Here is a 25,713-nt window from a genome sequence, read left to right on the forward strand (position 1 = left end):
TTTATACAAAATAATAACCACCACAAAAAAGGGCGGGCCTCATGGACTCTTGCTAATATGAAAGAAATGAATTTATCAGGTAAGTTCTTACATAAATTATGTTTTCTTTCATGTAATTAGCAGGAGTCCATGAGCTAGTGACGTATGGGATAATGACTACCCAAGATGTGGATCTTTCCACACAAGAGTCACTAGAGAGGGAGGGATAAAATAAAGACAGCCAATTCCTGCTGAAAAAAATCCACACCCAAAATAAAGTTTAACGAAAAACATAAGCAGAAGATTCAAACTGAAACCGCTGCCTGAAGTACTTTTCTACCAAAAACTGCTTCAGAAGAAGAAAATACATCAAAATGGTAGAATTTAGTAAAAGTATGCAAAGAGGACCAAGTTGCTGCTTTGCAGATCTGGTCAACCGAAGCTTCATTCCTAAACGCCCAGGAAGTAGAAACTGACCTAGTAGAATGAGCTGTAATTCTCTGAGGCGGAGTTTTACCCGACTCAACATAGGCAAGATGAATTAAAGATTTCAACCAAGATGCCAAAGAAATGGCAGAAGCTTTCTGGCCTTTTCTAGAACCGGAAAAGATAACAAATAGACTAGAAGTCTTACGAAAAGATTTCGTAGCTTCAACATAATATTTCAAAGCTCTAACAACATCCAAAGAATGCAACGATTTCTCCTTAGAATTCTTAGGATTAGGACATAATGAAGGAACCACAATTTCTCTACTAATGTTGTTGGAATTCACAACTTTAGGTAAAAATTCAAAAGAAGTTCGCAACACCGCCTTATCCTGATGAAAAATCAGAAAAGGAGACTCACAAGAAAGAGCAGATAATTCAGAAACTCTTCTGGCAGAAGAGATGGCCAAAAGGAACAAAACTTTCCAAGAAAGTAATTTAATGTCCAATGAATGCATAGGTTCAAACGGAGGAGCTTGAAGAGCTCCCAGAACCAAATTCAAACTCCAAGGAGGAGAAATTGACTTAATGACAGGTTTTATACGAACTAAAGCTTGTACAAAACAATGAATATCAGGAAGAATAGCAATCTTTCTGTGAAAAAGAACAGAAAGAGCAGAGATTTGTCCTTTCAAAGAACTTGCGGACAAACCCTTATCTAAACCATCCTGAAGGAACTGTAAAATTCTCGGTATTCTAAAAGAATGCCAGGAAAAATGATGAGAAAGACACCAAGAAATATAAGTCTTCCAGACTCTATAATATATCTCTCGAGATACAGATTTACGAGCCTGTAACATAGTATTAATCACAGAGTCAGAGAAACCTCTTTGACCAAGAATCAAGCGTTCAATCTCCATACCTTTAAATTTAAGGATTTCAGATCCTGATGGAAAAAAGGACCTTGTGACAGAAGGTCTGGTCTTAACGGAAGAGTCCACGGTTGGCAGGAGGCCATCCGGACAAGATCCGCATACCAAAACCTGTGAGGCCATGCCGGAGCTACCAGCAGAACAAACGAGCATTCCTTCAGAATCTTGGAGATTACTCTTGGAAGAAGAACTAGAGGCGGAAAGATATAGGCAGGATGATACTTCCAAGGAAGTGATAATGCATCCACTGCCTCCGCCTGAGGATCCCGGGATCTGGACAGATACCTGAGAAGTTTCTTGTTTAGATGGGACGCCATCAGATCTATTTCTGGAAGTTCCCACATTTGAACAATCTGAAGAAATACCTCTGGGTGAAGAGACCATTCGCCCGGATGCAACGTTTGGCGACTGAGATAATCCGCTTCCCAATTGTCTACACCTGGGATATGAACCGCAGAGATTAGACAGGAGCTGGATTCCGCCCAAACCAAAATTCGAGATACTTCTTTCATAGCCAGAGGACTGTGAGTCCCTCCTTGATGATTGATGTATGCCACAGTTGTGACATTGTCTGTCTGAAAACAAATGAACGATTCTCTCTTCAGAAGAGGCCAAAACTGAAGAGCTCTGAAAATTGCACGGAGTTCCAAAATATTGATCGGTAATCTCACCTCCTGAGATTCCCAAACTCCTTGTGCCGTCAGAGATCCCCACACAGCTCCCCAACCTGTGAGACTTGCATCTGTTGAAATTACAGTCCAGGTCGGAAGCACAAAAGAAGCCCCCTGAATTAAACGATGGTGATCTGTCCACCATGTTAGAGAGTGTCGAACAATCGGTTTAAAAGATATTAATTGAGATATCTTCGTGTAATCCTTGCACCATTGCTTCAGCATACAGAGCTGAAGAGGTCGCATGTGAAAACGAGCAAAGGGGATCGCGTCCGATGCAGCAGTCATAAGACCTAGAATTTCCATGCATAAGGCTACCGAAGGGAATGATTGTGACTGAAGGTTTCGACAAGCTGTAATCAACTTTAGACGTCTCTTGTCTGTTAAAGACAGAGTCATGGACACTGAATCCATCTGGAAACCCAGAAAGGTTACCCTTGTCTGAGGAATCAAAGAACTTTTTGGTAAATTGATCCTCCAACCATGATCTTGAAGAAACAACACAAGTCGATTCGTATGAGATTCTGCTAAATGTAAAGACTGAGCAAGTACCAAGATATCGTCCAAATAAGGAAATACCACAATACCCTGTTCTCTGATTACAGACAGCAGGGCACCGAGAACCTTTGTAAAAATTCTTGGAGCTGTAGCTAGGCCAAACGGCAGAGCCACAAACTGGTAATGCTTGTCCAGAAACGAGAATCTCAGGAACTGATAATGATCTGGATGAATCGGAATATGCAGATATGCATCCTGTAAATCTATTGTGGACATATAATTCCCTTGCTGAACAAAAGGTAAGATAGTCCTTACAGTTACCATCTTGAACGTTGGTATCCTTACATAACGATTCAATATTTTTAGATCCAGAACTGGTCTGAAAGAATTCTCCTTCTTTGGTACAATGAAGAGATTTGAATAAAACCCCATCCCCTGTTCCGGAACTGGAACTGGCATAATTACTCCAGTCAACTCTAGATCTGAAACACATTTCAGAAATGCTTGAGCTTTTACTGGATTTACTGGGACACGGGAAAGAAAAAATCTCTTTGCAGGAGGTCTCAACTTGAAACCAATTCTGTACCCTTCTGAAACAATGCTCTGAATCCAAAGATTGTGAACAGAATTGATCCAAATTTCCTTGAAAAAACGTAACCTGCCCCCTACCAGCTGAGCTGGAATGAGGGCCGCACCTTCATGTGGACTTAGAAGCAGGCTTTGCCTTTCTAGCTGGCTTGGATTTATTCCAGACTGGAGATGGTCTCCAAACTGAAACTGCTCCTGAGGATGAAGGATCAGGCTTTTGTTCTTTGTTGAAACGAAAGGAACGAAAACGATTATTAGCCCTGTTTTTACCTTTAGATTTTTTATCCTGTGGTAAAAAAGTTCCTTTCCCACCAGTAACAGTTGAAATAATGGAATCCAACTTGAGAACCAAATAATTTGTTACCCTGGAAAGTAAAGTTGATTTAGAAGCCATATCAGCATTCCAAGTTTTAAGCCATAAAGCTCTTCTAGCTAAAATAGCTAGAGACATAAACCTGACATCAACTCTGATAATATCAAAAATGGCATCACAGATAAAATTATTAGCATGTTGAAGAAGAATAATAATAACATGAGAATCACGATGTGTTACTTGTTGCGCTAAAGTTTCCAACCAAAAAGTTGAAGCTGCAGCAACATCAGCCAAAGATATAGCAGGTCTAAGAAGATTACCTGAACACAGATAAGCTTTTCTTAGAAAGGACTCAATTTTCCTATCTAGAGGATCCTTAAACGAAGTACCATCTGACGTAGGAATAGTAGTACGTTTAGCAAGGGTAGAAATAGCCCCATCAACTTTAGGGATCTTGTCCCAAAATTCTAATCTGTCAGACGGCACAGGATATAATTGCTTAAAACGTTTAGAAGGAGTAAATGAATTACCCAATTTATCCCATTCTTTAGAAATTACTGCAGAAATAGCATTAGGAACAGGAAAAACTTCTGGAATAACCACAGGAGCTTTAAATACCTTATCTAAACGTTTAGAATTAGTATCAAGAGGACCAGAATCCTCTATTTCTAAAGCAATTAGGACTTCTTTAAGTAAAGAACGAATAAATTCCATTTTAAATAAATATGAAGATTTATCAGCATCAACCTCTGAGACAGAATCCTCTGAACCAGAGGAATCATCAGAATCAGAATGATGATGTTCAGTTAAAAATTCATCTGTAGGGAGAGAAGTTTTAAAAGATTTTTTACGTTTACTAGAAGGAGAAATAACAGACATAGCCTTCTTTATGGATTCAGAAACAAAATCTCTTATATTATCAGGAACATTCTGCACCTTAGATGTTGAAGGAACTGCAACAGGCAATGGTACTTTACTAAAGGAAATATTATCTGCTTTAACAAGTTTGTCATGACAATCAATACAAACAACAGCTGGAGGAATAGCTACCAAAAGTTTACAGCAGATACACTTAGCTTTGGTAGATTCAGCACTTGACAGCGATTTTCCTGTAGTATCTTCTGACTCAGATGCAACGTGAGACATCTTGCAATATGTAAGAGAAAAAACAACATATATATAAAGCAAAATTGATCAAATTCCTTAAATGACAGTTTCAGGAATGGGAAAAAATGCCAAAGAACAAGCTTCTAGCAACCAGAAGCAATAAAAAATGAGACTTAAATAATGTGGAGACAAAAGTGACGCCCATATTTTTTCGCGCCAAATAAGACGCCCACATTATTTGGCGCCTAAATGCTTTTTGGCGCCAAAAATGACGCCACATCCGGAACGCCGACATTTTTGGCGCAAAATAACGTCAAAAAATGACGCAACTTCCGGCGACACGTATGACGCCGGAAACGGAAATAGAATTTTTGCGCCAAAAAAGTCCGCGCCAAGAATGACGCAATAAAATGAAGCATTTTCAGCCCCCGCGAGCCTAACAGCCCACAGGGAAAAAGTCAAATTTTAAGGTAAGAAAAAATGTTAAATTGAAATGCATTATCCCAAATATGAAACTGACTGTCTGAAAATAAGGAAAGTTGAACATTCTGAGTCAAGGCAAATAAATGTTTGAATACATATATTTAGAACTTTATAAACAAAGTGCCCAACCATAGCTAGGAGTGTCACAGAAAATAAGACTTACTTACCCCAGGACACTCATCTACATATAGCAGATAGCCAAACCAGTACTGAAACGAGAATCAGCAGAGGTAATGGTATATATAAGAGTATATCGTCGATCTGAAAAGGGAGGTAAGAGATGAATCTCTACGACCGATAACAGAGAACCTATGAAATAGACCCCTTAGAAGGAGATCACTGCATTCAAATAGGCAATACTCTCCTCACATCCCTCTGACATTCACTGCACGCTGAGAGGAAAACCGGGCTCCAACTTGCTGCGGAGCGCATATCAACGTAGAATCTAGCACAAACTTACTTCACCACCTCCATCGGAGGCAAAGTTTGTAAAACTGAATTGTGGGTGTGGTGAGGGGTGTATTTATAGGCATTTTGAGGTTTGGGAAACTTTGCCCCTCCTGGTAGGAATGTATATCCCATACGTCACTAGCTCATGGACTCTTGCTAATTACATGAAAGAAATAAATATATTTAAGCCAGCATTCCTACAGAAAATTTTATTTTATTAAAAATGGACAGTCTACACAATTTTTATCGTTTAAAAAGATAGATTATCCCTTTATTATCCATTCCCCAGTTTTGCACACAGTCAACACTTATATTAATATACTTTTTACCTCTGTGATTACCTTGTATCTAAGCCTCTGCAGACTGCCCCTTATCTCATAGCTATTTATTATTTATTTATTATCTATTGACTTGCATTTTAGCAAGATCCACAGGAGTGAGCACAATGTTATCTAATATATCCAGATCCACAGGAGTGAGCACAATGTTATCTAATATAGTCCACATGAACAAGCAGTCTCTTGTTGTGAACAGATAATAAAAAAGCATGTGATAAGAGGCCGTCTTTAGTGGCTTAGAAACTGAGATGTTATAAAGTATATTAATACTGGTTGTGCAAAGCTGGGAAATGGGTAGTAAAGGAGTTATCTATATTTTTAAACATGAATTTTGGTGTAGACTGTCCCTTTAAGGTTTAACTATAAAATCAGGGCTCCAATGAATGTACAGCCCATATTTTCAGAAGATAAAGAAATATAGGGCCCCACATGGTAGCTAGACTAACACCCCTATATTTTTAGCTTTTTTCAGATAGAGGTGAAGCACTTTAATAATTCTTCAGGAGTATGAGCTTAAAGTCCGTTTATCTTCCAATTATCTACAAGGTTTATAAAGAATAAAATGTGTAAATTAGAACAAAATAAATTGCTTCACTTCTTTATTGACCATCAAGACTGGGTTAGTGTTCATGATGAAACTTCAGGTATCAGATAAACTGTTTATCCCATCCAGCCCTCAAAAAATAAATATAAGAGATTATCAAAACACTGTGGTAAACATTGGGATATTTTACTTATTCATAATCAACAACCAGATCTGATAAGTCACACATGACCTTAAAGGGACACGATAAATGTAAAAAATAATGGTATAAAGTTCTGCACATTGTGCAGAATTAAGGTATATAACATAGAAACCGCTTTAAAAAAAAGATTTTTGATAGATTTTAGCTCTCAAAGTTGCACTTACCTGGTTTCCTCTCCAGGCTCTTCTGATCAGGTCTTTTTCAAAAGCGGTGTCTAATCACAGCTCGCTCTATTGAACTAGATGGTCTGGTAGCGAGCTACTTTTAGTTCAATAGAGCGAGCTGTGATTAGACATCGCTTTTGAAAAAGACCTGATCAGAAGAGCCTGGAGAGGAAACCAGGTAAGTGCAACTTTGAGAGCTAAAATCTATCAAATATTTTCATTTGTAAAGCTGACACTAAGATAATGTTACATAATTCTGCTTTATGTGCAGAATGATATAACTTTATTTTTCAAGTTTATGGTCCCTTTAAAAAGAGAAAGCAAAGCTCCATTTTCACTGCAATGTTTCAAAAACATTGCAGCCCAAACTGCACAACTCTTACCTCTAATAATTTGAAAACATTTGGAGAAAGCAAATTTTCCACCCTGTCTGGCACAAGCCACTAAGGCCCCCTCCTGTAGCAAGATTTATTGTTCCAGTTTTACTCCAGACAAAAAAGAAGTCATGCCAGGTGTTCTGCAGTTTATGAACCTAGGTTGCAAGAAAAGCAGTGGGCACATGCCGTTTAGGTGGTATGTCACCGGATTGCCAGTAATGTCCATATCTTCATAACCGCAAAAAAAAAAAATTGCTACAGAACAATGAGGCACTCAAGAGCTTTTGCAAAAGCTAGGGTAAGAATTGTGGATTATGTGCTGCAATGCTTTTAAAAGGGACAAGAGAATCAAAATTAAAGAGGCACAAACATAAAAATCAAAGGGACATTAAACACAAAATCAATTTCATACATCAGCCTCTAATTGCGGGTGCCTCCATTTTGGAACTTAAATTAAACGGCAGGCATCTAAAGGAGAGTTGCAGTACAAGTACAAACACAACCACTGGGATATTTCATGACTAGAGGGAAGCAGGGAATAACCTCAATACTATGCTTATAAAATTTATTTAGTGTTTAATGTCCCTTTAAACTGTCATACAGACAGAATAGCTTCCTTCAATTAACATGTATTATGTTCTCTTTAAATCCTTTGTTGTGAAGCACACCTAGGTAGGCTCAAGAGTGTGCACGTCTTAAACACTGACAGCAGTATGTGTACATTATTGCAAACACCTCCGCTATATAGTGCTTAAAATGATCATAATCTTTCATGATTCAGATAGAGCACACAATTTTAAACAACTTATCACTTTACTTCTATTGTCTAATTTGATTTCTTCTCTTGGTATCCTTTGTTAAAAGGCATACCTAGATAGGCTCAGGAGCAGCAATGCACTACTAAAAGCAAATTGCTGATTGGTGGCTGCACATATGCCTGCTTTAATCAGTGCATTGCTGCTCTTCAACAAAGGATACTAAAGGAATAAAGTACATTTTGATAATAGAAGTAAACTGGAAAGTGGTTTAAAACCATATGCTCAATCTAAATCATGAAAGAAAAAACATTGGGTTTATGTCCCTGTTAGACAAGTGCGCATTTCTAAACCTACCTAGGTGTGCTATACCACAAATGATACCAATAGAAAATACATTTATTAGAAGTGAACTGGAACATTGTTTTGCATGCTCTATAATGAGCAATGTTTTATTTGACTTTCCAGTTTATAAAAATATATATATATAAATAAATCAGGCTTACTATATTTATAACGTAGATTGAAAGCAGGAACGTCAGATTCATTCTATTAAGTGATTCCTGGTGTTTAAAATGCCTGAGATTAAAAGGTGCCTTAGTCGTTTTCTCTTCTTTACAGCATGAAGAAAATTATTATTTAAAAAAGAAAAATAGGCATTACTACTTTTTCTTGTAAAACTGATGCTCGTGCTGTGCGGCATGTCACTCACTGTCCACCAGTAAAGATGAGGGAGTTTAACTTATCTGTAACATATTTAAATAACTAGTATGCCGCCAGAAATTTGCTGAATTTAATGTCCCTTTAACTCGCTCAAGAAAAAAAAAAGAAAAGAAAAAAAAAAAATTATGGTTACAAAAATAATTTCTGTATTTGTTTACACATGTGAAATACAAATAACAAAAAATAAGAGACCTGCAGTTTAACACATATAAAAAGCAGTCTACAATTGCATGCTCCTGCACATTAACTAAAATAAAACAATGCCAGTTAAGTAGTCACACCATGAAAAACACTGTGGGGACGCGAGTGCTTGTAATGTCTAGAATCCCCTGAAGCAGCAGAGGACCCAGTTTTTCTGCCATCGGGAAGGGCTTTGCAAATGCCTTCTCCACTACAAAAATCACACACACAAATAACAGAGAGAAGAGTTTATTATTAAGCAAATATTTCGAGACATGGTAAAGGAGGCAAATGTGAAAAAGGAAAGAGAAGCAAACGTAAATGACCAGCGCCCAATCCAGCACCTTTTGAGAGTTACAGTCTTTAAGAGAGAGCACAATTAATCCATGGTAGACTTGGCATTTAAAGACTGCAAAACAGATGTAAAAGGGATGACCATGTTTAATTGGCATTTTCAATTTTACATCCCTTTAAAGTACAAACCTGGATGATTTTGTAAGGATTTGTTGGAAAGTACCATTTTGTGTGTCAAATTGAATCCCAACCGTTTCCATAAGGGAAATTGGGAAATTTAAGTTTTTCAAATTTTATTAGAGAACAAGCTGGCAAATTAATATGCAAAACCCAGTGACAAGGCACATTTATATCAAAATTAAAAGGGACAGTATACTGTAAAAATTGTTTTTCCCTTTAAGTGTTGGTAAATCAGAGTGTTTAATAAATGCTAGGATTTACCATCACTAAAAATAATAAACTGGACTTTCATTGATCACTTAGTAAAAAAATGGTGCTAAACTTACCCTGTCTGTGCCACGGCACCTCGCTAAAGTCAGGGTTTCCGACCGCCCACGGCACAGTGCTCTTCACTGATAAGGTGACTTACCACCTCTAAACCAATAGCCATGCTAGCATACATAACACTGTCAGATGAATAGCAGGACTATTGCTTTAGAGGTGGAAACGTCGCCTCATTGCGAAGAATGCTGTGTCATGGGCGACCAGAGGCTCTGACTTTAGCGAGGAGACAGGGTGAGTTTAGCAACTTTTTTTTTTTTTTTACCAAGTGATCAACAAAGGTCCAGTTTATTTCTAGTAATGGTAATTTTGTAATTTACCATCACTTTATTGTATTTTCAATGACTTGCTATACCAGCTGCAGAGTATAAAATGTATGAGAAATTGCATTTTCAGGTTTATTTGTAGATATGAATTAGGTGATTTTGTGCTTTTAAGCCACAACCTATTAAAATGGCTTGAGCTCGCAGGAAATATCAGATCTCAAGTTATCACTTTGGGTACACAAACTTGCTTCCTCATCTTATTATTTGTTTGTAAACCAAAGCTAAACACTAAAGTAAATAAAATGCTAATTTCCATTGTTTCCTCTAACTATCCTGAACCCCATTGGGAGTGCAATTTATTTTGCTTGCTATGTTAAAACAGGCTTGTCAATAGCCTAGACTTCAGTATAGAAACGTTCAGTATAGGTGGGGATACCACAGGCTAAATCTGCCATTTCAAGTGCCGAAAAAAGGGTAAAGAAGCTACTTATAAATCATGCAATACACTCCAGCAGGCAAAATGTCATTGGCAACAATTTAAAGGGGAGAAACATTTTGAGTAAACTGTCCCTTTAAGAGATAGGCAATATAGAAAATGGAAACATTATAACCTGACAATTTAACAATGTATTATGCCAATTCAGAATGCTCATAGTATACCAAGGATTCAAGACAAACAAAACATTTTATAGCATGCAGACTGTGCACATTTAATTTGTATTCACCCACCCAGTTAAAGAAATAACCAAATAATGTACAAACCTTCTGCGTACGGGACGACTATTAAAGCTCTGTCGACAAACACTGTATTAGTCAGATGCTGTGCGACCACTGCAGAGTCTGGATCATGGAACTTTACAAAACAGACACGAGATGTTACAGGCAAAGGAGAATCACTAAAAAAGGAAAAGGAAAAGCACAGTTGAAGCATGTGTTTAAGGTGTAAGGAAAAAAAGGAACATTTAGTAGAGCATTATTAATCCTTTTCTCTTTAGTGATATAACAAAATTAACCAAATTTCCCTTCACATCGCTAAAGCTGATCACATGCTTTCTTAAAGGGACATTGTACACTAGATTTTTGTTTACATAAATGTTTTGTAGATGATCAATTTATAGAGCTCATCTGGGCGTGTTTTTGTAACAATGTATAGTTTTGCTTATTTTTATATAACATTGTACTGATTTTAAGACTCCTAGCCAAGCCCCAACGTTTTAGATGTATACTGATGTCTACAGATTCCTGCTGGCACTTGTCTGCTCATCCTGATTTCCCAGCCCCTATCACTGGGTGTCCCAGTCTAACCTCGTCCAACAGTACTAAACTGGGAGCTTCTAATTAAAGGGACAGTCAAGTCCAAAAATAAAAAAAAACTTTCATGATTCAGATAGAGCATGTAATTTTAAACAAGTTTCCAATTTCCTTTTATCACCAATTTTGCTTTGTACTCTTGGTATTCTTAGTTGAAAGCTAAACCTCGGAGGCTCATATGGTAATTTCTTAGACCTTAAAGGTCACCTCTAATCTAAATGCATTTTGATCGTTTTTCACCACTAGAGGGCATTAGTTCATGTGTTTCATATAGATAACATTGAGCTCATGCTCATGAATTTACCAAGGAGACAGCTCTGATTGGCTAAAATGCAAGTCTGTCAAAAGAACTGAAATAAGGGGGCAGTCTGCTGAGGCTTAGATACAAGGTAATTATAGAGGTAAAACGTGTAATTATAACTGTGTTAGTTATGCAAAACTGGGGAATTGGTAATTAAGGGATTATCTATCTTTTAAAACAACAAAAATTCTGGTGTTGACTGTCCCTTTAAGTTTTTAAAAGGTTTTATACTAGAGTTTTAGTATCTGTGCATATTATTCCTTATAGTAGTGTCTATTACATGCAGGTATATGAAAATTGGTGTACACCGTCCCTTTAAAATGTAAAAAAAAATAAGTAAAATACATTTAATGTAACAATATTTAAAAAAAAAAAAAGAAAAAAAAAAAAAAGTTTTAACTATCTTACATTGCTGCTCACCTGAAAGTTGCCATGCATACACATAGTCAAAGGAAACTCACTGTTCAGAACAGAAAATAATCAAAAATATAACAGAAAGACAATAGTGTAAAACATCTTGTACATGAACTGTTTAGGAGGTTCACAAACAGTGCAAAATCATGGGTGGTTTTGGAGGTATTCTATTCGTATATCAAAATATGTAAATTTATTAAGAAAATGTAACGCACACTTAGTCATACAACATTTTTAGATTAAGCAGCAAAAGTATTTAAATGTAAGTTCTATGCGGTAATTGCTCTTGTTTATAAGCATCCTTGAGCAGATACAAATTATTCTCATACACCTAAAAGTACTAAGAGATTGTATGAAAATGGGACGTGGCTGCTAAGAATGTGCTAAAAATACATAGCTATTTATGCAATTCAAGTGGTGTAGTGATTGTCAGCTAAAATGATGGCAACTAATTATGAAGTACTTTAGCATTCAATAATGAAAATATATATATCCCTCTCAAAGAAACATATGTAAAGTTATAGAATAGCTAATATAGCATAAAGGGGTTAAACTTATCACTGCAGTTCCCAAGCAGAAAATGGCAGCTGATTGGTGGTTCCATAAATGGCACTGCTAATTAGCTGACCATGGTGCTACTGAGCACAACTTTAGCTATGTGTGTAACCACTTTGTAGGAGTGAATACTTTAAAAGGAACAGTCTAGTCAAAATTAAAAACTTTCATGACCCAGATAGGACATTCTATTTAAAACAAGTTTCCAATTTTCTTTTATCATCCAATTTGCTTTGCTCTCTTAGTATTCTTTGTTGAAAGCTAAAACTAGTTAAGATCAAATGCTAATTTCTAAGCCATTGAAGGCTGCCTCTTATCTCAGTGCATGTTGACATTTTCACAGCTAGACAGTGCTAGTTAATATGGGAGATGATATATATATATATATCACTATATATAACATTGTGCTCACTCCAGTGGAGTTATTTATGTGTCAGCACTGACGGGCTACAATGCAAGTGTGAAAGAACTGAGATAAGAGGCAGTCTGCAGAGGCTTAGATACAAGGTAATCAGAGGCAAAAAATATATTAATATAACCTTCTTGGTTATGCAAAGTTGGGGCATAGGTAATAGAGATCATCTATATTTTTAAACAAAAATTATGTAATAGACTGACCCTGTAAAATGTGGGACTACAGAGGGGGGGAATAAGAAATTAAGAAAATTAGCGCATTTTATTTTTGCATAAACTTTCACAAACTAATTGAGCTTAAACAGGGTCCACAATGTTCAAGTATTAAAATATATGTAACATGGAATTTTGCAACCCTCAACTGCAAGCTGACATTAAGGATATCCCAAAAAGTGTATCTGTTCACAACCATCAAATATAAAAACTCTGGAAACTGGTTAAAGAGAGCCTAGGCTCTGGGGATAGTGTTTTGTTGAATTCTCATCAACATGACAAAAGTAAAAACAAAACTTTCATGATTCAGATAGAGCATGCAGTAAAAAAAATAAAAGCCCATATACTTTCATTATCAAATTGTGCACAGCCTTTATAATACACACTATTTGAGACACCAGGTTTCTTCTGAGCATGTGCAACAGTAGAGAATTTTTGTATATGCTTTTGCGATTGGCCGATATGATACAGGGGGAGGGGAAATGGAAGTAACTGAAAACTTTCAGAAAATAAATAAATCTACTACTTATTTCGTAATGAGCAAGTTCTATTGCATTGCCTATTATACAACCCTGCTGTATTTAATGGCCTAGTAGAATGTTTTAGGAACCATGGCTCACTGACTACTGAAATATATTGTGCTTTTAAATAGACTGAATACCAGCCCGCCAGTCTAAATATATATCTCATATACATGGTGCAAAAGGCTCAGTTTCTAGAGAACAGGCACTTTCTTTTTCTCAAAAACTAAGATTTTAAAAAGGGACATTAAACTCACAATTTTCCTTTCATTATTTTGATAGAGAATACTATTTAAAAAAAAGTTTCCAATTTACTTCTATTATCAAATTTGCTTTGTTCTCATGTTATTCTTTGTTGAAGGGATACCTAGGTAGGTAGCATGTACATGCCTGAAGCACTACATGACAGGAAATAGTGCTGCCATATAGTGCCCCTGCTATTGTATAACATTGTTGCAAAACTGCTGCCATATAATGCTGTAGACATGTGCACACTCATGAGCTTAGATCCCAGCTTTTCAACAAAGGATAAGAAATGAAGAAAATTTGATAACAGAAGTATTTTTTAAAAATGTATACTCTATCGGAATCATGAAACAAAAAATTTGGGTTTAAGAGAGAATTTAGAGCGGCTTACATACACACAAAAACCTACAACTTAGAGACATTAAAAGTGTGTAAAATATACTTAGAGCCGTTTTATCGTCACTTGCCCGTTCCTCCTCCAATAAAATGGTATATGCATATGGCTGTGTTGTGTGTGGACAATAAAAAGTTAGCCCTGGAGCATTAAACATTGCCCTCTTCTACTATGCTCATTTTTCTTGGGACAGCTGTTATACTGTATATTATTACATAAGGTGCACAACACAATGCTTTTGCAAAGGTTAATGTTTCCAACACAAATGCACCACTCCGGCTACTAGCTGATCTGTGCACACACAATAAGAAGCACCAGGGAACGAGAGGGAATTACACACACAAAAAAAAAAGCCTTTTTTGTTGTTTTTTTTTTTTTTTATATATTTACAAAACACCTATAATGATGTTATAAAAATGGACTTTGGCAAGAGTTAATATTGTATTCAAACTACAATAACCCTTTAAAGCACAGAACAAATTATCTCTAGTTAACATTCTATGAATGCATTAGGACTTAAGCTGCATTAAGTAACATATGGCAGCGACCTACTCCATAATCAGCTTAAAGAAAACAAAGTGTTACAGCAGAAAAAAAATTTTTTTTTTACAGCACACAAAAATGTTACAGTGTTATATGTATACACACACACACACAAATATACATACACATACTTAAAATTTAACACCAACTTCCCCATGATCCATTCATTTTCATTAAGGTGCTTATAAAAATACACTTTCAGATGGAAAATCCCCCATGGATCAGCATTGTACATTTTCAATGTCCCATAAAATATTGGATACTGATGTTAGCTAAAAGTGTTACTAAATGCTTTTGCTTTGTAGAAAGTGAAGCCTGCTTCCACCGGGTATATATATCCTCAGAACTGTCTCTTTTAAGGAATACAGAACTAGGTTTGCAAGTCTCTAACAGCTTAATCTGTCCTCCAGAATAACCTTTTCACTACTTTCTTACAGTTTTCTAACTGCACAATTTGCTTTCTGAGAAGCAGTGGCCATAGCTGAAGTCCAAATTCAAGGCAAAATCTTACCAAGAGTTTATATACAGGCAGAATTATGCTTTCGCCTCTTGCGTCTATGCCCCTTTAAATGTATGGTCATAGCTTATTCACCTTTTAAGCTGCTGTCCGGCGTTGGAGCACATCAACAATGGACAAAAGGGGGGAAAAAAGAAACAAAAAGAAAAAACAAAGAAAAAAAAATTCACTAACTGTAAAAGCAACTCACCTAAGCGAAGCATTATAGAGCATAAGCAATTTCCACGATATTAAGTACTGTGCAAGTGTTTAATATATTAACTGTAATAAGTTTTAGAGCACACAGACGTAACGCCCAATTTTACCATCCCTTTTTAGCACCAGTTTGATGCTTTTATCAAGAGTGCTATATATACACTTTTGATTGTAGCTAGGTGCTCAGGCTGTGTCAGTGTTAATTGTGGACACAAAATCTGCATGTAAAAAAATAATTGGCCAATTTCCACCTCATAGATTGGTAAACCAAATCGCAAGAGTTGTTTATAGCAACAATAAGATGACTTAACACAGGGGTTGACACATGTATGGCATATTTAGGAGCCAGTAAAAATAATGAGGAGGCACTTATACAATGGTTTGAGTCAAAGGGTTTTTGTATATAGATATATGTAGAATAACTTAGGTAGTTAGGAACCAGTTTCCATTCTTTAGGATTTTGCCAAGGCCAGCTTTAAGATATAAGCATAAGTACTCTTATCTATACTTAATGTGATGGTTAATCCAAGCATATAACAAATGCTAAGATTTGCTATCATTAAAACCAAACAATAGCTTCAGTCATTTACTAAACAAAATAAAAATGTTAAAGTGATAGTAAATCCTAGAGTTTCTGAAACGCTAAGATTTACCATTGGAACAAAAAAAGTGGACTTTCAGTCAAAGTATAATATACTTCCTGCTGAAAGATCCTTTATTTGTTTGCAGCTTTCGCCACACTGAGCTGCTCAGGCATCCCATGGCAGAACGCTATTTGGTTGAGAGGTGACGTTTCCACCCCTTAGCCAATAGCCGTGCGGGAAATCCGGCTTGGTGGCGACTGGCGCTGGATTTCCCGCATGGCTATTGGGTAAGAGGTGGAAACGTCAACTCTCAGCCAAATAGCGTTCTGCTGTGGGCTGCCTTAGCAGCTTACTGCGGTGAATGCTGCAAACAAATAAAGGAGCCTTCAGCATTAAGTATATTATACTTTATGACTGAAATTCCCCTTTATTTAAACCAATGGTAAATCCTAGCGTTTCAGAATCGCTAGGATTTACCATCACTTTAATCTCACCCTATCTGTACCGAAAGTATATAGCTAACAACGCCTCCAGCCGTCCATGGCACAGCGCTCTTCTCCAATGAGGTGACATTTCCACCGCTAAACCAATAGCGGTGCGTGGATACAGAACACAGTCAGATGACACGTACGACTATTGGTTTAGCGGTGGAAATGTCACCTCATTGGAGAAGAGCGATGTGCCGTAGGTTGACGGAGGCGCTGAGTTAGCGATATACATTTAGTGCAGGTAGGGGAGAATAACACTATTTTTTTTTAGTAAATGATGACTGAAGCTAATGTTTATTTTTAGTGATGGTAAATCCTAGCGTTTGTTATACGATTAGATTTACCATCACTTTAAGACAGTACCTGGTTCCAAAAAACATAACATATTAAACAATGAGAATGATTATATTGTTTAAAGGGATAGTAAACCCCAAAAATTCATGATTCAGATATAACATATAATTTTAAACAACTTTCCAATTTATTTCTATTATCAAACTTTCTTCATTCACTTGTTATCCATTGCACTACTGACAGGAAGCTGAAAATATCTATTAAGACAATCACAAGAGACAACTGTGTGCAGGCACCAATTAGCAGCAGCTCCCACTATATGTGCATATTCATTTTTTAACAAGGGATACTAAGAGAACGAAGCACATTTGAAAATAGAAGTGAATTTAAAAGTGTCTTAAAATAACATGCTCTATCTAAATCATGCAAGTTGAATATTGACTTTCCCAACCCTTTAATCTTGGGTTTTGTGGTCTAATCTTGGGCAAATGTTTCATTATTTCAGATCAGTAATAGTTAAACACGTGATCTAAATAAAGGTCTATAAAATAAAACAATAATTGAATTGCTAATACTTTCCCCACAATTCCATACCTCATTAAAGGGATATGAAACCCAAGAATTTCCTTTCATTATTCAGATAGAGTATGACATTTTGACAAACTTTCTATATACTTTTGGCAAATTTTCTTTGTTCTCTTGGTATTTATTGTTAAATAGCAGGGACATAAGCTGAGCGTGCACATGTCTAGCACTATATGGCAACAGTTTTGCAAGAGCACTAAATGGCAGCAATATTTCCTGGCATGTAGTGCTCCAGACACTGACCTAGGTATCTCTTCAACACAGAATATCTTTGGAACAATACAAATTTGACAATAGAAGTAAATTGGAACCTTTTATAAGATGTTGTATGTTCTGTCTGAATCACAAAATAATGTTTGGGGTTTCATATCCTTTAATAGCATCCCTACTACAGAGGGGGTAATTTATAACAAAAAGTTTAACTCAGATTGTCCAACCTAACACCAGGGGGCCACAATTAATTTTTCACATTTTAATCTATTTAATGTCACTCATCTCTCATTTCCAGTTTGCAACACATACTGTTCATTTTCTGTGCAAATTATTACTGTACTTCCTGAGGATTACCTTTACAAACTTCTGAGTGCATTTTTGTCACGTTTCTCCTTTAAAGTTTAATACAGTGACATTTGTATCTATTAATTGGATACGTTTTGCACTGGCATGAACAATGCAACCCCCTAATTTACAAAGGTTGGACTACCTTGTATTAACCCTTTCCATAACATGCATGTGGGCACCACGTTCTAATAAAGCCCCTGATCCGCCATCTGCAATGGATTCTCGCTCCCCAAAATGTCTCCCCGGCCCTCGCATCCGCTGTATCAAAGCTGTACTTACTCTGGCGGGAAAAGTCGGAGATCTTCGATTTTGCCCAGGAACCCGAAGAGGGTTATCATCTGCTCCGAGCTGGCACTGGGAGAGACGTTCGTCACCTGGATCACGTCGGTGCTGGAAGTCATTTCGCTTGTCTCCTGCTTTAACACATTAAATACGGAAACAAAAAAAAGAGTAACACACAGGATTAGTAGTAATCTAGCGAGTCAGCGGTGGCCGAAGAACGGGGGAGAGCGATGGCGACACCGGGACGATTACACAGCTGTGAGAATCGCAGCCATGAAACAACAACGAGCCAAGCTGGGCCGCAGTATCCCACAATGCACCAGGCACGCATGCGCAATGCGCCCCGCACTGGAGCTACGCAAATCTTTGTATCAGTTGTCATTGACATTTATTAAACGACCATATTTAAAACTGAAACATGTAGCCAACATTTTATAAATATACAGTGGAAATTAATATCAATTTATTGTTGCTATATTTCATTCAATCAGTAGTCACATTGTCAGTAACTCAGTACCATTTACTATTACATTATTTAGTGCACCAGCATCTCCATTTGCAATGTTTACTTTGAGGTTGAATTCATAGCCTCTGATAGACTATATTTTGTTACAAACTGTTGTCATATGTAGTTGCCATATTCCATTCACATACTACTGATTTATAAAATACCTCAAAATTATTGTCAAATTAGAAAAGTTTTATAGTCCTTTTTTTATTCAGACTAAACAAATTATCTCTTTAAAACTGAATAATGGAAACTATAGCTAAAAATGTGCCTCTAAGCATTGAAAACAAGTTTATATTTTCTGTGATATACCCATCCCCGCCATATAATTTATTACAATCCAATCTGCCGCTCTAGCGACATCTAGTGGCTTGTAGGCAGCACTGGGGCGTGCTCTACTATTTTGTTGGCGGCTGAGCATAGTTTAAATCTAGCCGCTCGGTACCGGTAGCTCGGAACCATGTCTCGGTTTAAGAGAGGAGCAAGAGGCGCTGGACCTCGGAGTGGCTTTCGTGAAGAGGAAAAAGAGCCGTCTGTACCCCAGGGACTAATCAAGGCGGCCCGGAAAAGCGGTCAATTAAACCTGTCAGGGAGAGGCCTGACTGAGGGTGAGAGAAGGGAAGGCTCCTGTCTCACATAGCCTGAGAGACACCTGTCTGGGTGTTAAGACTAGGGAGACAGAGAATATGAAGGGGGATAGGGAGGAATGGTGTGTGTTTATGTCTATATATGATTTATATTTGTCAGATGCACGCTCCCTGGCCTGTCCTGGGACACGCATCCTGACTGGCTGCTTAAAGGGACAGTATACACCAATTTTCACATAACTGCATGTAATAGACACTACTATAAAGAAGAATATGCATAGATACTGATCTAAAAATCCAGTATAAAACCTTTTAAAAAACTTACTTAGAAGCTCAAAGTTTAGCACTGTTGATGAGGTTAGCTGGAACACCCAGTGAAAGGGACTAGGAAAACATAAAGAGCAGACACTCCCCCCTCCCTGAATATGAAAAGACAGATTAGACAAACAGAAGCCAGCAGGAGATGTAATCGTGTGTATACATCTGACACTGTGGGGCTTGGTTAGGAGTCTAAAAATCAGCACAATATTATTAAAAAAATAAGCAAAACTATACGTTGTTATAAAAACGCTCCCTGATGGGCTATATACATGCATCATCTACAAAACATTTATGCAAAGAAAAATCTAGTGTACAATATCCCTTTAAATTCGTATTAGAGTGGGGTGTGATTACTTAGGAAATTTGAGGTAAAATGTCTTGCTTTTTTACATAGAGATGTTCAGGTGAAATTTTCTAGTCAGCTTTTATGCTACATCGCTTGCAAGTGCATCAACATTTTGGTATCATATCCCTTTAAGTAAGCATTTATTGTGTAACACATTTACACTTCAGATGAGTTAAAGGGACATGAAACCACTTTTTTTTTTCTTTAATGATTCAGAAAGAGAATACGATTTTAAACAACTTTCCAGTTTACTTCTATTATCTAATTTGCTTCATTCTCTTGGTATACTTTGTTGAAAAGTATATCTAGATAGGCGTAGGAGCTTGGAGCTAGCTGCTGATTGGTAAATGAACTTGTATGCCCATTTTCATTGGCTTACAACTGTTCAGCTAGCTCCCATGAGTGTATTGCTTCTTCTTCAATTAAAGATACCAAGAAAATGAAGCAAAATTGAATTGTAAAGTTGTTTAAAAATGTATAATCTTTCTGAATCATGAAAGGGAAAAAAAATGGGTTTCATGTCCCTTAAAGAACGATCTTCCCAAACAAATCTTGGCACACAGTAGACACGCTAAACAGGCCGAGTACTTTTTCCAACTTCATGAGTTCCTGTGTTTTGTGCATCCAATCAATAAAGCTACACGTCTGACCATTCTTTAGTGAATCAGCTAAATAGAATAGAAACATGGAAATAGGTGAAACTTAAGAAAGTTTCTGCAGAACCTTGGCTAGTATTGCCACAGAAACAAGGGATTCTGGGTATGTAAATGCAAATAGAATTTAGACATATCTCACTTTTGTTTTTAAAATGTGCTTTATAAACTGTATGCCTTAATGGAAGTACAGGTGGCCCTCGGTTTACAATGGTTCAATTTGCACCGTTTCAGAATAACAACCTTTTTTTTCAGTCATGTGACTGCTATTGAAAAGCATTGAGAATCAGTGCATTGATTAAAATAGCCAGTAGGTGGAGCTGTCCGCTTGTGTTGCAGCAAATATATGCAAGCCAAGCAAGCTGAAATTAATCAGTTTAACCAGACCTGAGCTATCGAGCAGGAACAAGATCTTGCTGTCTATAAATCAGTCTAGATTGGAATGCATAGAAAGAACTGTTTGCAGAAAAATGAAAGTAAAGTCTGTGTTGTGTGATTATTTTATTAGGTTTATAATGCTGTTTAGCTTTTAAAGTCTTTATTTCAAAGCTTTAAAAATAATATATTAGGTGTTACTTATGCCAATTTTTATAGGGGCCTGGAACCTAACTCCCTCACTTCCCATTGACTTACATTATAAACTGGGTTTCGATTTACAACCATTCCTTCTGGAACCTAACCCCGGCGTAAACTGAGGGCTACCTGTACATTTCTTTTGAATACAGCTTAAAGGGACAGTAAACACCTTGTTATACAATACATTTCTGTTGTGTTGCTATTGTCTAACATATCAGCCAAGTCTAAACATTTTTGAACAAATTAACATTGTTTTTACTGCAATTATTTTTTAATAGCCAAACTCCCTCCATTTCCCTATTTATTGTGCAAGTTCCTCTTCATCTGTGTAAGATTTTATGAACTTGGAGATGTATAAATGGAACTACACTATAGAAATATTACCCATAACAGATAATTAACCTCTTCGCTGCCAGGTATTTCAGAAGTGTTGTGCGCAGCTGCAATTGGCTGCCTTCTAATTTCTAAAAAGCAATGCCAAAGCCATGCATATCTTACATTTCTGAACAAATGAACCAATTTAGAGACCCCCCTGCTATTATTAAAGCTTTTTTGTGTGTGTGTAATCATGTAATGTAATAATTTGTATGTGTGTGTGTATCATGGTCCCAAAAATCATCTGCCACTGATACCCAGAAGGTTGAAATGGTTACCTCTGTAGTTTTGTGGTGTTATGACCACATTATTGCAGTTATTCCCCACCTTCCTCTAGTCATGGGTGCCACAATGTTGAAATCTAGCTTATCAATAAACAATAACAGGAAAATGAGTAGCCCAAAAACAATGTCCATTAATAAATCATAAGGGAAAAGTTCCAATTTTCCTCAGTAGATCCGTATTATCAAGTAATGCAGAACAGTATAACGTGAAGGTTTAACAGGAGCTATATAGAGAAAAAAGTTTGTTATTGGTCATGTGCCAAAAAACAATCCACTATGTAATAAGGTGCAGCTTGTATCCCTTACTCCAAGTGACAGAGTCTCTAGGAGATTGCCAGTGTATGCTCAGCACTGCAACCATAAATCTAAGGGAAAGTCATCTCACAACTTGGTACAGACCCGGTGTATAGCCCTGCTCTGTCCTGAATCGTCTATTCTGTATGACGCCTTACTTCTTTGGTGGGGTGGGAGTGTGCTCTTAACCGTCTCTGGACAGGAATGCTTACGTCACAACTCGATGTTCCTCACCCTGGTATTGGTGCGGCGTGAACAGGGAAGTAACTAAGCACCTAATAAACTTCTGTGAACACTGGAACAAATAAAGCAAATGCCAAGCTGCTACAGCGACCCTTCAAGCTGCAATAAATGCATAAAGTCCATAAGAAAAAAGTAGCAACAAGCCAAAACTTCCTTTTAGAACTCAAGTTCATTGGTAGATACCATCAGTATACAGAGGAGGTACACAGAACAACCTGACTCATTTCGCACATGCGCTTCATCAGAGGTCCTTTAATAAATAAAGCGCATGCATAAAACGTGTCAAGTTGTTCTGACTGTGTACCTCGTCTCTATACTGATGGTATCTACCTTTAAACTTGGGTTCTAATGGCAAGTTTTGGCTTGTTGCTGCTTTTTTCTTTTGGACTTTATGAAATCTATCTTGCGCTACATTTCAGTGATGACTTTCAGATACCTGCAGTGTAACCTAGGTTCCATCATGGTGGCACCCATGGTTAGAGGGAGGTGCATGAAATGTATTTAGTGTTTAATGAGCCTTTAACCTTTTACTGACATTAGGACGTTCCATGCCTTCCTGCCCTGGGCTTTAGCACTGTACTGAAGCCATCAGCGCTTTCAGAATGGGATCGGGACCTGGTGAGCATGCCTAGCATTGTAGGCTTGCCCCCTGACTCGATCCCATTATTAAAATCTCGCAATCGCATGCACGATCACAAGATTTCAATTTGTTTACATTAGAACGTTGTTCTGATGTAGACTAATCAAATCGATCAATTAAGGCTTAATCTCCTGATTTAAAATAATTGGTGATTTTCTGTATTTAGAAAATTACATGGTGAAGGGGCCTGTATGTTGATTTCTCGTTTTTTCATAGTATGCAGTGATGTGAATAGGTGAAATGGGTGCAATTAACCTGGTGTGATCCAAAAGAGATGTGTGCATGTATTTTAAAAGGGACCGTAAAGTGAAAAACGAAACTTCAAGACTCAGGACATTCGATTTTCAACACATTTCAATATGTATTTCTATAATTTGCTTTGTTCTTTGGGTATGCTTTGTTGATAAACATACCTAGGTAGGCTCAGGAGCAGTAATGTACTACTGGGATATAGCTGCTGATTAGTGGCTGGATATATATATAAAAAAAATACATTAAAAAAAAAGTACAGCACCTCCTCCTTTGTGCACATTTTTATTGGTTACTGCCAAATCTCCAATCCAAAATATAGTTTAGACCGCAGCACTTTATTCCATGAGAAGACCTTTATTGTTAAATGATAGGGTCATGCAGCAACAACGTTTTAGGCATCTTGCCCTTACTGCTTTAGCTGTTGAATTTGGTAAGTGACAAATGGCCCTGTAAATGTAACTAGTATCAAGTATTTTACATGTTATGTATAGGGCCATTTTTTACTGAAACAATGAAAAATGCTGACAATAATTGGGGAAAATGTCTGACCGCTAATAAGCAGCTTACATGCTAATAATTACCAAAAGATAGATTGTGATTAACCCCTTACTTTATTTTCTTGGTTTCATTTGTTGGAAATCATATCTAGATATGCTCCAAAGCAGCAATGCACTATTGGAAATTGGCTGATTACTGTGTTTACCCATTTGCATGTAACACGTAACATTTCTTTTTTTCCTCTTTTTAAAGGGACATAATACTCCTATGATAAATCACTTGAAAGTGATGCAGCATAGCTGTAAAAAGCTGACACGAAAATATCACCTGAGCATCTCTATGTAAAAAAGGAAGATATTTTACCTCAAAAGTTCTTCAGCTCAGCGGAGTATGTGCTGTGTAAACTGTTATGCTTCAGCTACAAGTTGAAAAAAAACCTAATAAAACAATAGCCAATCAGCATCAGCAGTACTGAGGTAATGCTTTGCCTTTGCTGTGATCTCATGATATTTCACTGAAATCACTTGTGATTTCAAAGAACTTAAACTGAATAGGAAAATAACATGACTATGCCTGCACATGTAGACAAAAGGAAATGACTAAGCATTAGAAATAGTACTGGGATGCAGTTTCTTCATTTGATTCTTTTTATTCTATCTTAATAAAAACAAAGGGCTGTCATTAGAACTAGCTAGCATAGATGTAGCTAGACATACTATTAAACATCCTTTACAGTAATGTTGGAATGGTTCCCCTTTTTATGGCTCCATTTTTATTTTCCATTAAAAAGCCAGCAAAACCCCACTGACAGTTTGCTGCTCTTTCTAGATACCTCACATGCTGCTCGCACAGCCACTCTCTACTACAGGGGTGTCAAACTCAAATTCATCGGGGGCCACATCAGCAGTTTGGTCACCCTCAAAGGGCCGGTTGTATAGGACTATGTATATCCAAAGTTTACCGCTCAGACTTTTAAGCAGAATAATAAGCAGACCCCCCCCTCCCACATACATCACATACATTCCCAGTGGCGTATTTAGGTTTTGTGCTGCCCTAGGCAATCAAAATTCTGCTGCCCCCCCCCCCAACCCCTTTGTTTTTAGGCTGTTTTTCAGCCACAATAATTTTTGGTCACATCATGTTTCTTTATTCAGACTTCCTCATTGACTTGCCAAATACCTGAGTAAGGGGTCAGGTTCCTTGCCCAATGCCGCCCACTAAACTAATATACCAGTTTTATACATAACAATAACTAACTAACCTTTGCAAACAGCCCCAGGGGGTATATAATACATCTGCTTTCTGTGACTTTATATGCTTTTATGATATCACACAGAAAACATAGTACTCCAGTGTCACGCTATGGAGGGAGGGGCGGGTGTCAGTGTGCAGGTCTGCAGGAGCCGAACACCGGTACGTGAGACATCTAGAGATCCCCCCCCCCCCCAGCTGCCTTTTCTGCAAACCCTTGTAACCCTTCTCCTCCCCGCTCAAAGTGTTAATAGCACCGCACAGGGAAAAAAAGGAGTTATCCCTGCTGCGGTCTGCTTGTGAAGACTGTTAGCTGAAGAGATGTGTGTGGGTGGAGTTCCGGGAATTGCCGATTCCCATTTTTGATAATCAATCACCATTGCCAAATTAGACACACAACCAACCGGTATAAGCTTTCACGGTAGTGTTGTAAAAAAAGAACATGAAGGGTGAACCTAGCGCGTGCACATTCACAAACAAATGTTTACAGCCTGGGCGCGGGCTTCAGTAGAGGGGGGGGGGGGAACCGCCTCAGTATTCAGCAGCGCTAGCTTCAGCCTTCATGTTCTTTTTTTACAACACTACCGTGAAAGCTTATACCGGTTGGTTGTGTGTCTAATTTGGCAATGGTGATTGGATTATCAAAAATGGGAATCGGCAATTCCCGGAACTCCAC

General features: G+C 37.4%; 2 protein-coding genes across 5 annotated transcripts in view; one reads left to right on the forward strand and one right to left on the reverse strand.

The window, feature by feature from the left end:
- SRSF11 (serine and arginine rich splicing factor 11) overlaps nucleotides 1-18,523 on the reverse strand; it is a 110,972-nt gene extending 92,449 nt beyond the window's left edge. For 2 of the 4 annotated variants that reach the window (XM_053693363.1, XM_053693361.1), the window contains exons 1-2: nucleotides 18,207-18,523; nucleotides 10,554-10,687 (exon numbers count right to left, since the gene is read on the reverse strand). In XM_053693363.1, coding sequence (XP_053549338.1) covers nucleotides 10,554-10,687; nucleotides 18,207-18,328 — 256 coding nt within the window. In that variant the 5' untranslated portion in view covers nucleotides 18,329-18,523. The remainder of the gene's footprint in view (nucleotides 1-10,553; nucleotides 10,688-18,206) is intronic. The other 2 variants (XM_053693362.1, XM_053693360.1) reach the window with 1 other exon arrangement.
- Nucleotides 18,524-19,099: 576 nt separating this feature from the next.
- LRRC40 (leucine rich repeat containing 40) overlaps nucleotides 19,100-25,713 on the forward strand; it is a 257,736-nt gene continuing 251,122 nt past the window's right edge. The window contains 1 exon segment of the mRNA XM_053693365.1: nucleotides 19,100-19,325. Within this exon segment, the coding sequence (XP_053549340.1) occupies nucleotides 19,178-19,325 (148 nt within the window). The 5' untranslated portion in view covers nucleotides 19,100-19,177.

This window comes from Bombina bombina, chromosome 10, assembly GCF_027579735.1.
Source record: "Bombina bombina isolate aBomBom1 chromosome 10, aBomBom1.pri, whole genome shotgun sequence".
In the NCBI taxonomy this organism is placed as follows: Eukaryota; Metazoa; Chordata; class Amphibia; order Anura; family Bombinatoridae; genus Bombina; species Bombina bombina.